This window comes from Pholis gunnellus (assembly GCF_910591455.1).
Source record: "Pholis gunnellus genome assembly, chromosome: 22".
In the NCBI taxonomy this organism is placed as follows: domain Eukaryota; kingdom Metazoa; phylum Chordata; class Actinopteri; order Perciformes; family Pholidae; genus Pholis; species Pholis gunnellus.
The window spans coordinates 2,598,378-2,613,216 of NC_136549.1; the positions used below are offsets into that span (position 1 = coordinate 2,598,378).

The window sequence follows — 14,839 nt, forward strand, 5'->3', positions numbered from 1 at the left end:
TCAATGTAATTAACACAATGACCAGTCACATATATTTATATAGAGCACGAGCCATTCATATTATTCATAAAAACGACATGACAAATGAACACAGTAGTAACGCTACTGCAGATGTAAAAAAACAAATGCAGTTGACTTATCAAAGCTGTCTTCACTTAAAGACAAAGTCCATCCTCCTTTCTTTGTTAACGAAGTCAGTAACTCCCAAATCCATTTATCCTCCTCCTTCAGCCATTGAGTGTTAAAAAAACAAAGCTAGGTTACAAAAAAAAAGAATCTACACCAAGCAAAACGCTAGAAATATCATAACTTCTCTTACATATGTTTCAACCTGAACTCTTACTCAACACTAAGATCTGCTAGCTAGCTTTCTGTTTGACAAAAGTCACACCGGCCCTCTGACCAATCACGGCGCACGTTAATGCAGACATACTTAGCAGGCTACTACCACTGGCACGTCAAAGAATACGCCCAACATGTCAAACTAAAGATCTGATTGGTTGAAGACTATGACAATCAACAATATCGTCCCCATTTACTTAAACTGCAAAGGCTCTCTATTGGGCATCGAGCCTCTCTCCTTACCTAGAGACATAGGGGCTGAATCTGATTGGATAAAAGCTCTCCTTAAAACAAGCTGCACTGGAAGCAGAGCTGCAGGCTTGAAGCAGAGCAACAGAGGAAGACAGGAGCTGTGCAATGAGAAAATAAGCTAATGGGGAAAAAAATTGTAATACATGTTGTGTATTTGTAAAAAACCATTACATTATAAAATAGCTATAACTTTGTGATTCTGTTTAGGCCAGCAGAGCAGGCTTAGCTGGCCCTGACAGCCCACCACTGCTGCATCCATTTGCCCATAGAGCAAGCACGCCCAATGGCCTCACGTGATGGACCCGGAAATTGTAATCCCACAGTCTGGCCACTATTTAAAACTTTCTTCAAAGCCAGGCGCTCTTCTTGGGGGCTTGGGAAAAAACAGGAATGCAGAATTCTTTTTTTGCTTTTGTGTGGCTATGTGCACTTACAGTATACGTTGGCGTACAAAAATTGCGGATGTTAGCATTTCACTCAAATCACTGCTACAGCCTCACAGAGCTGCAAAGCAGAGTGCAAAAGTAAACTATGCAGACGATTCAACAGGTGGCTCAATCGAACGGACCTCCACCCTGAATCAGAGCAATGCTGTTAGACTGTTTTTCAACCCGGACCCTATTTGTTTAATGTTTTTGTGTCTAAGTGACTGATGGGGACAACCAGTCCAGGCTTAAAAATACTCTCCCCTTTATTGTGTATTATAACTAAATGTCCATGAACAATGCTGAGGTTCCCTAAACCACCAATATTCCTCCATGGTTGGTTTTTGCCCCCCTGTCGATGCACTCAGTAATAAATTGAGGTTACAGCAGTGGTGGGCCGTCAGGACCTGCAAAGCCTTCTCTGCTGGCCTAAACAGAATCACAAAGTTATAGCTATTTTATAATTTAATAATTTTTCTTAAATACACTTCATGTATTATAATTTATTCAAATATTTATTTTCTCATTGCACAGCTACTGTCTTCCTCAGTTGCTCTGCTTCCAGTGCAGCTTGTTTTAAGTAGAGCTTTTATCCAATCAGATTTCACCTCTGTGTCTCTAGGTAAGAAGAGAGGCCCGAGGCCTGCAGACTCACAAGTGAATCCCTTTGCAGTTTAAGTGAATGGGGACGATATTGTTGATTGACATAGTGTTCAACCAATCAGATCTTTAGTTTGACATGTTGGGCGTATTCTTTGACATGTCAGAGTATGAAGGCAAATCACTGTCAAAATCCGAGAGTGCAAATGAGATCCATGCGCGAGCGAAAATCAAACAGCCGCACGCGTATTTTACTTTGACGGGCGCTTTTATATACTTTTCTGGTGACTCTGACGTTAAAGCACGTATGTTCTGCACTCTCGTGAACGAGCAGCGGGAGCTGCCGTGAGCCCCTCCGCCGCCCCAAAGCACACACAGGCGCCTCGCGCTGTCAGAGCAGAGAGGAGACGCGCTCTATCTATAGGTGTTGGCTATATTTTGACAAGAAACAAATAATAACCGTTGCTGTGTTTCAGCTGCAGGACAGCAGTGAAGGCCCAGGTATAAAATGCACGGCCAGCCACTGGGTTACGTTCGCCGCTCTGCACTGCGCTCATACAGGTGGTCACAGTTATTAACGCCGTCTCGACCAACAGGGTCATGGCCGGAAGCATCGCACCCTTCCTCCTGTTCACACTCAAGTAAACACGGCTCAGCTGATGCCATGTTGAGACCAATGTGGAGGGAATTGAAATGCTATGAATTTCAAATTTAGCACATTTAAAGAAATACCAACAAGCCAGAGTATTTTTTCCCCCTTATACCAGAATGATAATATGTGGAGACAGACCTTTCTTTAGCGCTTACAGCGCTGTGGAGATAGGTCTGGCTATGCGAGACTATCGCTCTAATAATCTAAAGAATATGAATCAATTATTTCAGCTTAAACTAACTACATTAATGGCAAGAAATCCTGGGTGAAAAAGGGAATTCTAGTTCCAGGTAGTTCCACTGGTCATTTTAATGTGATCTTTACTGTAAATAAAAGGAGAGAATTCACTGCCAAGGCAGTTTGGTAGCGTCTGTTATTGTTCCTTTAAATTAAGACCTCATTTCCCATACACCCTGTTGCTTCCGGTCCCGTAGGGGATTTAGCTACTTGCCCCCTCCCTCTGTTATTGCTTTGGTTTTGTTTGTTTTTTGGATTCACTGAAGCGGAAAGTAAACATGGTATTTTTGCTCTTTCACAACCGTTCACTACCGAGCTTTAGTTGTGTTTGCTCTGGAAGAACAAGACCTACTTCCTGGTCAGTGCTTTCATTCAACTAGTTACCCTCCAAATCTCACAATGCAAAACATAAATGCTGGCAGTACTCCAGCTTGGTTTTACAATGCTCATGATTTAAAATGTCATATATTGCTGCTAAAATCCACAGTCCTGCCACTATGATGCGTGTGAAGTTAGAGTGAGATACAGAAAGTGAAAATAAAAGAACGAGGGAGAGGGATATGTTTGTGTGTGTGTGTGTGTGTGTGTGTGTGTGTGTGTGTTTGATGAATAGATTGGGGAGTTATAAGAAAGGCACCGTCCTTATGTAAAGGAGTTCAATGCAGCCAAGAAAAGCTCTCATTGAAATTCATGGCTTAGCACCTATAGCGCAGTGGTTTGAGCAGACCAGTGAGAGAGAGACACACAACCAGCGTCTGACAGATTTCAATTAAAACGGCACTTATAAGAGCAGGGATGGAAAAGTGTTTTTTTTCTGTTTCGTGGGCTTTTCAGTTACTTAATAATTTTCTCACACTTCATCATTTAGTTAAGTCTTCAATTCAAAACCGCTTTTTGTAACTTGGTTTCCTTGGTGTGTTTTAGTTACCATGGTTCAAACACTTCAGCGTCGATTAAAAAAGCTGTTGTTATAAAATAATGCTGAACGTCAGATTTAAATATTGGCCTCCCAGAAATGACATGGAAGAGAAATGTTTAGAAAAGCAGAGACTGATGTCTTCACTGACAGCAACAGATTGATAAAAGGTACGTAGCCTATGACACGATCGCACATTAATGATACACAAGGCACGGCACATCCCAAAGCAGTGATGCAACAGTGTTTTCTTTTCAGAGGAAGTAATAACAGCAGTATAAATAGTTCCTGTTTGAGCGTTTGAGGCTTATTTAAAAGCTTCTTTTAAAAGAAGCCTTTTAAGTGGAGTTCTTTATGTGTGGCTTGTAATTCATACATGTGTGCGTTAGCTGGTTATCACATACAGAACACACATATCGTACACGACGTATACGCACACACAGATGCTCTTATTATTGCAGCTGTATTGGCAGTTCAGTGTCATTTTTTTAATTGTTTCTGTCGCTGTTGTTTTTCTCCGAACTCCCAAGAATATTCTCAGAAGACAGACAGACATGTATCATGTCTCTGGGGCAGTCAGTCAACCCTGCAGTTTGTGCATACACACACACACATAGGTCAATAGTTGTAGAAACATGACTGTGTCGACTCAGTTGACCTCTCCCTAAGCCACGCCCCCTGCTGCGACTTTGTCATGCTGTCAAAGCGAACATGGAGACCACACTGTCACTAACTGCACTCCCTGGAGAAATATTAGCTCATTGTTTGAAAAACAAAAGGTGATTTCAGAGAGAAGCAGACAGAAGGGCTAGCATACCACTGCTGACAGATATTAAAACTCGCTGAAGAACAGACAACCTGTGTTTCCCAGACTATGTACTCATCCAGACTCAACGTTTAGCCCTTCTGCGTTTGTTCTTTCTCTCTGCAAAGTATGACTACAGCAAGTTGTTGCACCACATCAGTTTACAGTTTGTTTACGTCTGCTTCCCCATGGCAGGAGATCGCGCTGCATCGCTCCTTCTGCCAGGATGATTGTAATTATGTAATTAAGTGTGTGATGCACCATTATTTTCAAATTTTGCAGTGTGTGCATGTGAGAAAGAAGAACATATTTAAGTTCCTAAATTTGGTTAGGGTTTAAAAACTAAAGTCTAAATTGGTCTGGCTGCAATTTTGGCGTGATGTGTTAAGTTGGCATGATCATGTACGAGGTGTCCATGCACACATAAAGCATTGAATACATGCACACAAATCAAAGCAGAAACAGACTTCTACAGTTTAAGCAAGAAATCCACAACTGATGCTTGAATTATCACAGCGGGTGTGTACATGAAATGTGTCGGCATGGCACCGAAGTACTGCAGCATTCAATTGCAAATTAGCATTAAGGTTCAGAACATTATTTCACCCAGGAAGTGTAACTGTTCTAAGTGCTGGTTAATGTTGACAGGAATCCTAATAAATAGACGAAAAACAGAAGAAGAGTAACAACTTTCCAGAGAGGATAAAGGTTGTTATATTCATTTGTGTATATTTGGTATTTTCATAGTTGAATTAATCAAATTTCCAACGTTGCGACATGTTCAAAAGTCAACATCAAACTTTCTTCTCAGTTGATTGAAAGTGTGAAATGTCTCTCTCTCCCTGGTGAGAAGATCAGGCTGTGAGACTGGCGTTCAGCATCACCTCATTCCTCATCAGCCTCAGAGGAAAGTGGGAGGAGAGCGACTGTGAGGCTCTAAATTATCCTACTCTCTCTCTCTCTCTCTCTCTCTCTCTCTCTCTCTCTCTCTCTCTCTCTCTCTCTCTCTCTCTCTCTCTCTCTCTCTCTCTCTCTCTCTCTCTCTCTCTCTCACTCTCTCTCTCTCTCTCTCTCTCTCTCTCTCTCTCTCTCTCTCTCTCTCTCTCTTGTATACCTTTCTCTTCCACATTCCTCTCCTCTTTCTTCCCTTTTTCTCTCTCTATCTGTCTCTGTCTTTCACTTCATTCCTCCCTTTTTTTCTGTCTTCGAATTATACTCTGCCAGCCAGACTTTTGGGGCTTTGGGGTGTAACACTGCAAGAGTCAGGTTGTAATAACACGGCTGTGATATGCTTGGACCTCATCTGGAGTCAGAGTTCCTGAGAGAGAGAGAGCGAGATGTGTGGAGAGGTGGATGAAGGAAGGCAGGGAACGTGAAAGTGAGAGACAGACAGGAGGATAATAAAAGAGACAGAGGAGAGACTGTGCGAGAGACAGACTGTGTCCTAGGGGCTCTCGCTGGACCGTGAAGACGTGTCTCTGTGTTTTATCTGGACCTGCTGGGGCTCCCGGTGAGGAGCCTCGGTAGCTGTAAACCTGCTGACCTCTCCAATCCAAACAAAGCTTCACGTTGAGCTGGAAGGAAGGAACATCAACCTTCTCTCTATACATTTTCCTTGCTGTTTGAATAATTGCCATTAAAAGTGACATAAACACCACTTTATTGCAAAGGAGCATGCACATGTTTGCACTCCAGAGCTAAAACGACTCAAATCAAAAATACTTTATGTTCAAGCCGACCAGTTCCAAAAAACACAACATCATTATTTTCCGATTACTTTTTGGCAGTCAAAGATTTCAGTTCCTTTCCGAAAATCAATTTACAGACATTTCATTTACTTATAAGTTTTTCACATCATGCCAGAAAATATATAATATAAGATGTTAAACAAAACAAAAATCATGAATAATAAACAAACCACTTAAAGTGGACACAGTGTTCCCTGCAAATAAATGAGTGAGCAAAGTGATTATTGATCAGCCTTCTACATGACAACATGTCACACATGATATCAGTCTCGACTGCTTTTAGTTTGAAACTTGAGCTTGTTTTGATAAAAGTGACTTTCTATCTGAAACTGATGAAACACACGCACAGTCAACCGTTCTTAGCATCTTCAACGTAGACTTATGTCACTAAACACTAAACACTAGTGTTTAGTGAACACTAAAATAAACCACTTACCTGAATATCCATGTGGGGAGGTCATGTGTTTGATATGATACGATGCTCGATTCGTGATGAATAAATCTCCTTTTTTACATTTTTTATCTTCGTCTCTATCTTGATTGTAAGGGAGCCAGGAGGGGCAATGGAGTGATTCGACTCTTCTTTGTTTGGAAATGAGAGAGGGAAACACACCTGTTGGAGATCTGCACTCTACTGAGTGCCCTTTTCTAACACTTAAGTGCGTTTAAATCTTCTAAATAACTCTGGTAAAACCAGGGGTTTTGCTCATGACTGTCTGATTGTGTAACCACCTGTATGATTTCCCTCTTCGACTCCATTGTTGCTGAGTCTCCAGATCTCAATTCATTTAATCTTCATGGAACACTGTATCATAGTACTTTACCTAGCAGTAATGTAAAGAGGACAAAATGTGGCTTTACAAAAAACACTGGTGATCCTTTAGTTTATTGTCGGTGGGAATGTAAAATGCTCGGCTATTTCAGTGTTTTTGTGAAGAGGATCAGCAATTTCTTGACGAAAAAGTCCTTCAGGGACATGTAAGTTGTGATCGAGTCTTGCGGAGACGATGCAGGTATTGCACAGAATAATGTTTTTTGTGCAGCATCACTTGTCAGTCCCTTTTATATTTGCTTTGTTTGTATCGTGTCTATGTGGTCTCTGCCCATGTATCAGCAGGTCAACGCTGACGTTGAGCTAAACACGGCTCAAAATCAGATCCGTCTGAATATGTATCCAGAGACCCATGTGGGTTATTCAGGTCTGATGAGTAAACGTGTCAGTGAGCTGCCGGCTCCCCCCCCCCCCCCCGCCTCACTGCCTCCTCACATCGGACCCGTCGAGAGGCCACAGTTTGTGTTTGTTGCTTTAGGCTCGATTGTGCCGAGTCCCAGTCCCGCGTCCACCTTCTCCCTCTGCCTCGGTTTATTTGACTTCTCCCAGGTTTAAATTGATTGTAGATACTCGGCTTTCTTATGAGTTTAGTTTTCAAACAGGGTCAACGCACGCTTTGGCAAACTGTTGAACGTTTTTTTTACCCCCTGGCGTTGTTGCCCTGCTAGTCTTCTGGGTTGTACAGGGTCTTACTTTGACTGTGCACCAATTCCTGCCTACATTTTAATGTTATCAGAATTATATCGACTGAATTATATAATGTTAAACAGAGGGGCAGATTCAGTTTGATCTTTTGTTAATCATGTAAATGCACAATTTCCTTTGGGTACATTGATTTGGGACTTTGATGGAATTGTCCCGTTGGAAGTGGACAGATAGAATGGCAGCGTTTAAGAAAAGACTTTTGTTTGTGAAGGGGACTCTCTCCAAGGAATGGCACCCTAATGAGGTACTTGAAGTGCTCCTGGGCCCCATGAAGGGACATTATTCACTATGGTGACCAGGGAAGGGGTGTTTCTTTGGACCAGTAATGGATGAAGTTTGGTGAGTGCTACCACACTAATGGACATCCTGAGGAGTAAAGATGCAAAGATAATGAGAATCACATTAATCTCTTATCTACAACGGCCAATTTGGGCCATTGTAGGTAAAAGAAAAAAGACATTACAGAGGCGAGGGAGGGTTGTGACATTCAGAGAAACATTTCTCAGGGATTAAAGCCGTACATTTCAGAGAAAATACTCATTATTATATTCTTTGAGATTAAAGTGGTATTGTTACCAGAAAAAAACAAACTGGTATGTTGTTTTTCGTCTTAATAGGCCCAATTCGCTGCAATGTCTCTTAAAAGTCTTTTAGAGTATTTCCTCATTTTTTCTTTCTCGTAAACGTTTGACCTTTTAATCTCAAAGAATATTCAAGTTATTTTTCTCATTAATTAGAAATGTAATCACCCCCACCCACAATGGTCCAAATACGGCATCGTTCTTATCTGACTGATTGGTTCCTTTTTTAAAAGACTCACATTTCAGTCTTTGAAATTGAAATACTTGCTACTTACTGCAGCTTTAATCTTCCACATGGTTCTTGGATGTTTGGAGAGCATCCTCAAGGGCAAGGCCTTCACAGCCAAACACAGCTATATCTAAAAAGTACTCAGAGGAGCTCCGCCAAGATTATACAGTTGCCCGAATGTGTTATTTTAGTAATATCCATTTCCATTTGGATTCTCATCTGCAACAACATATGCGTATGATGGACTATCATGATTTCCAAGATATCTAAATGTGTGGGAATAATGGAGTTCTGAAAAGATGAATTGCAAACTTTACAGTTAGACACATTCAAGAATGATTTTGATTTATTATTGTTTTTATGTGCCGAGTGTCTGGCCTGTGATGGCCCTGCTTTCTCGAGAACTGTTCATACTATAAACTATTCAGCATAAGTTTGCCACTCGGCCTCGGCTTAATGAGCCAGCGGGGGAGAGAGAGATGGCAGCGATGGTCGAGCAAGCTAGAGATTGAATGAAGAGAGCGACCAGCATTTGTGAGAATGAAGCAGGGAATCAGAGAAATGATGTGTTATTTTCCTATTGTTTCACAGCGTTTACATTCTAAAGCACAAATAAAGAGAGCCACACCTCTGCAGACCTTTGCACTATCCTCTCGGGAAGATGCTGCCTTGACAGATTTTGCTCTTGGTCACTCTGCACACAGTGTAGGAGACAGAGAGGAGCAGAGGGAACACATGAGCACATGCACATGAAAACACACATGATGATGACGTGATGTAACAACCTGTTGTCATCCGTCAAATATGGCAGCTTCGTATCTGACACAGCTAAAGTGTGCCTTGTGCCTATAAATGTAATGCTTGTGTCGTAGGTAGCTTGTACAGATACCGCCACACACTCCTAGTGGATCATACCTGGTGATTGAGAGGGATTCTTTTTGTCTATCCATTGTTTTTTGAAAATTCCTCCAAATAACAGCTTTTAAGCATTTGAAATAACTTAGATCTGGCTTGATTATATTTTTAGATATCAATATCAGGCTGCAATATAGTTCCAAATCCTGTACCTGAAATTCCTAACTACTACATCCCCCAGCTACCAAGAAACTACAGCTCTTGTACCGTAGCTCTTAATCCAGTAACAGCAGTAACTTAATCCATCAGCGCTAGCGCTGCAAACCACCAATGAAGGACGTGTCAATGAAAATTAGCTCCAGCCAGCACAAAATGAATAACAGAGTCTTGGGCTAATACAATCTATTTTTTATTTGGAAAAGAACAGAAGACGATGGACCAAGAAACAAAATGACGATGTCTTGGTAACAGTAAAGTCCTCTGAAGGGAGTTCATTTTGATAGATAGATATATACTTTATTCATCCCGCAAGGGGAAATTTGTTCGCTACAGCAGCAAAAATATACTGAGCAATCAAAGTGAGTAGAGTAGTTGAGTAGAAAGAAATATTAAGTATAAAAAATGCACAATATATACAATAAAATAACAGAGCAGAACATATTAAGTAAAACAAAGAATGCACAGTATATACAATGAAATATAATAGTATTCATTTAATTAACTAGATAAACTAAATAGTAGTGTAAAGACAGTGTAGCGGTGTGTAGTCATGTGAAGGATGATCTGGCCAGAGGTGATTTATTATACAGTCTAATTGCAGTGGGCAGGAAGGTTCTCTGCATCTGTCCTTGTGACAGCGGAGCTGGATCAGTCTGTTGGAGAAAGTGCTCCGCTGTCCCTGCAGTAGGTGGTGGAGAGGGTGGTCCGGGTTATACCATATGGATAATAGTTTCTTCAGTGTCCTCTCTACCACCTTTTCCAGAATGTCTTGTTTGCAGCCAATGATGGAGCCGGCCTTCTTAACAAGTTTATTAAGTCTGTTGGTGTCTCCGGCTCCAATGCTGCTCCCCCAGCAAACTACAGCGAAGTAAAGTGGACTGGCCATAACAGACTGGTAGAACATCTCCAACAGCTTGCTACACACGTTGAAGGATTGAAGTTTCCTCAAGAAATAGAGTCGACTTCACATAAAACCATTAAAAACATCAAAACATAAGGCAAAAGAAAAGGAGATTTAAAAACAATTAAGAACATTGATTGAAACATTAAAAACAGTCATTAAAACACTAAAAAGCAGTGTAAAAAATAAAATACAGTAGTATAGTAAAATGCAGAAATTGATTAATATCCTTGAATCTGGTTCAATCTTGATTTAAAGGAGCTGAGGGTCTCAGCAGACCTGCAGCTTTCTGGGACTTTGTTCCAGATATGTGGAGCAGAGAAACTGAACGCTGCTTCTCCATGTTTAGTTCTGACTCTGGGAACATAAAGTAGACCAGTCCCAGAGAGCTGCAGAGGTGCAGAGCCCAAAAGAGTCCAAAAGACAATACCCAACCACAGTAACAGCCTGTTCACCCTGCTGCTGTTTGACAAGTGACACAGTAGTATCTGCTGTCATACCTCCAGACTTGCGAGCAGCTTCTTACGTTCAGACTGAGATCTGTAGAAATCTACCTCCAAGTGTGGTTTTGATTCAATTTGCAAAAATAGCATTTCATGTCTTTTTTTTTGCTGTCCAGAGATTCTAAAATCAATCCGGATGCAATCTGGATATAGCAAAAACAGATTTAGGCTGGCAGTCTGAACAAGGCCAAAGACTCCTCAATTCATCCTCCACACTCCACCATAACAATTCATTTTGCTCTGTGTTTTTTCTTGTGTAGCATAAAGGGACTACAACCTTGAAACTAGCCTTTGTGACCAGTGGAGTCCACCTATTCACAGTAAAAAAAAAAAAGTGTAATCTCACATGGTTGTTCTCACTTGAACACATTCTTTTGCCAAAGTTACATATGTTTTGATTGTGTCACATGACAGTTTCATGCGTTTCTTTTTTCTCGCTGTTATTCCAACACGTTGTCACGCCCAACTCTTCACATATGAACGCCTGGTCAGGACCACTTGGGTCACTTTTTAACACACTGGGTAGACCTTTAGCATAAGTTTTCAACACGCAAGGTTCATGTTGCCAAGAATTTACAAAACTACTTGTTTGGGTTTAAGCAACAAAAACTACTTGGTTAGGTTTATGAAAAGATTTTGGTTTTGGTTAAAATAAGCACATTTGTTACACAGCTCAACTTGGGCATGTAACTTGAATATGTTATGTAAGCGAAGTAAGTTTAGTACGTTATGTAACTTAACCTAAAAAAGTAAGTCAAAATAAGTCAACGGGGACTTTTGGTTTCAAATGGGACACGAACAGCCGTCTCTTGGGCAAAAGTCCTGTCACTGTAGTGAATTTTGCCTGTCTTTACACTACATCACCTGACTTCCTCCTTTACTCTCGTCACAATAGCTACAGCCACTAGAGGCAGCCCTGCAGGTGCAAAACTGTCGCTTTCGGGGAAGTGAAGCCAGAGATGCTTTATAACAAAGATGATGCATTACAAGTTCTGCCAATGTTTTGAAATGGTAAACTTCCTGCCTCCTGACGTGTGCAACACCCTCACCCCACCCAGTTGTGTGGATGGATCAATAACGTTTTTATATTTTCTTTTGCTAATTTTGAATTTACACAGCTAAAAGACATTTATCTAAACAAAAATGAGTTAGTTAGGGCGTTCGTAAACGTTAGTTGCCAGATCTCGGGGTGTGTGTGTTGTTGAGACAGAGAATGGTCTTCAACAAAGTACATTTTTTCCTAATTTGTCCGTTTGTGGCTTGTGAAAAAGGGGACCAATATTTACATTGGTGACTATGGAGTGAAATAAATGGTCATAATGTGTTCGTGTTCAATTCTCCCATTACAATTAACTGACCCAGGAACTGACGTAAGTCTCCTAAAGGGATGGGGCAGTGGCGAAACCCACGTGACACAGATACAGGAAACTGATTCTCAGTGGGTTGTCTCTGTTCTAAACTGTCTCTGATAGAGTATCAAAGTTTGAAGCACAGGGCCACTGAACAATCTGCCGCATTTAAAAAGTTGGGAGTGCGAAAGTGTTGGCTCTTCTCACTGATTTAAAGTGGGTGGGGCTGATTTAGAGGATGTTTTCAAATACTCCCGTTCATGGGTCAGCAATGAATTTGAAGTTGGTGGGTCGTTTGCTAATGTTACTTCCAACTGTTACTTATTTAGTAATGAATATATATATATATATGTGATGCTGTTTTCTAATTATAGTGTCATAACTTAAGTGTGCCAGTGGAGAAAAGTTCCATAGCTCTCTGTTCCTGTGTCCCTGTCCCCTCCACAGATGGGATGAACTGCATGAACAAGGATCACGGCTGTGCCCACATCTGCAGGGAGGCACCAGGCAAAGGTGGGGTGTCGTGCGAGTGCCGTCCTGGCTTTGAGCTGGCCAAGAACCAGAAAGGCTGTACATGTACGTATTACACCTGACCTCTTTATTATTACAGTGCTGGCCTATATCCCCACGTTGACACACACACACACACACACACACACACACACACACACACACACATACACCAGGAAGTGAGTGGGCTTTAAGGTCAACCTTTAGTCTCTGATTTATGTGTAGGTTTTGTTGACCTTTGTTGACATTAAGCTATGTTCCCACTACATGACTTACGTAACGGTCAGATCGCTGTACTGATAACGCTACACTGTAATCAGGAGTCATGACTGACCGGCGACAGGGGCTCTTTCACCAGGAGGAATACCCAATGACCACGTTTAGTCACAAAAACATGTGCAGTGACACAGGAAATTATGTACACTACAGGATTATTTCTTCTAAAAATAGTAATGCTTTTTGATGTTGTCGTTGGCAAACAAGTTCGCAAAACAGCTGGTTTCCACCCGTCTTTACTGTGTTTCTTAGGTGTAAAAACTTTGGTCCGGCTTTGTAGTAGGAGACCCCTCCGCCAGCTTTCCCCTCAACCCGTGTCTTGGGCTCTCATTGGCCATAGCTCATAGACAGGCTACCCAACAGGTCCAGATATTTAGCCTGATAGTTATCTGGAATGCGTCTGCGATGCGTCTGCGATGCGTCTGCGATGCGTCTGCGATGCGTCTGCGATGTGTCTATGATGTGTCTGCAATGCATCTACAATTTGCCTCTGATCCGGGGCTTTTGTTGGGGAGCTCAATCATTTTCAGTGAGTTGAAAATCATGGCTGAAGTCATGTAGTGTGAACTAGCTATTAAATGAGCAGCTCACAGACATTGGATGTCTTTATTTCCCACATGTAGTCAAACACACTTTTGCGTAATGCTCTCCGTCATCTGTTAATCTTTAGTCAATTGGCTTGTCAATTTATTTTACAATTCACATGGCAGCGAGGTATTAACACTTTGCTTCATAGACTTGAATTTATTGAGGTTACGTACTGGTGCAATGAGGGATCTAAACTGTTCCTGTAATCAACATCTGTAATAGCAATGATGGACAAGTTCCAGGAGGCCTTCAGCGGTAAAATATGAGGGTGGACATTCAATACCAAAATCAGCAAAGCGTTTCAGGCCAAGCCGAAGGTGCAGAAGGATTCAGTGGAGAGAATTCATGTCTCGAACTCCCCCCTCACGGCTCCATCCCTGTTTCTCACTCTTCACGCTGAGTGCCTACAGCCATGGAATTTAGGGCTGCTGTTTTTGAGGGGGGGGTTCGCTTTTAGTTACACTTTGTTTGGCAACACATCTTGTTCTCCTCTCAGACGGTGAGAGTGTCAAGATTGTGAAAAAGCATCTGAAAGTCTCTAATGCATCACCCGCTGTGCTAAAATTCATTATGGCGAGGGACCCAGTGCTGTGCCGGCCTGTTGAGCATGGCGGCACAGAACAGCAGTAAACAAGTGATGAAATGAGAAGCTACTTATGTCTACACACACACACACACACACACACATACACACACACACACACACACACACACACACACATCTTTCCTTCCTTCTCCTTGCTCTCTGTCCATTTTCACCATTCTGTTTTTTCTGACTCCCACATCCTCTCTCTCCTTCACTCTCCTCCTCATTGTTTCTTGAATCATCTCAAACCCTCTTTTATTTTCACAAACGTCTCACATTGTTAGTGTTTGACTAATCAATTCTGTTCGTTACAGGAAACTCCTTCTCAGGAGTTTCTGGCCCATTACATTGTACTAGTTAGCAGGCTGTTAGGGCCAAGTTAAAACCTAGTTTCCCGTGTGGATAAGGGCTAAGGTTGGTGAGTTCTCAAAAAGGTCCTGCAGTGAAACCTCCTCGTTACAATCTCCTCTTTCTCACGTTTTCCATCTCCAGCCCTCGCTTTATCTCTCCTCCACGAGTGCATTCTCTTTCTCATTCTTCCACATCTTTTCTGATCCATCGTGTTTCTCACATTCTTTCGAATTGTTTTTCTTTTTTAAGAAATGATTAAGAATACGAAACCTTTTCTCATTTTGCTCTCTCTTTACCTCTTAAGGCCTCTCTTGACCCCAGATTTCCAGGAAGTCAGGAAACTTTTCAAGAACTACATTTCAAACACAAGAACCTAG

At 41.6% G+C, this 14,839-nt stretch overlaps 1 protein-coding gene across 2 annotated transcripts in view; it reads left to right on the forward strand.

The window, feature by feature from the left end:
- scube1 (signal peptide, CUB domain, EGF-like 1) overlaps positions 1-14,839 on the forward strand; it is a gene marked incomplete at both ends in the record, with an annotated part of 106,098 nt that overhangs the window by 46,055 nt on the left and 45,204 nt on the right. For both annotated transcript variants that reach the window (XM_079183542.1, XM_079183543.1), the window contains one exon: positions 12,599-12,727. In XM_079183542.1, the coding sequence (XP_079039668.1) occupies positions 12,599-12,727 (129 nt within the window). The remainder of the gene's footprint in view (positions 1-12,598; positions 12,728-14,839) is intronic.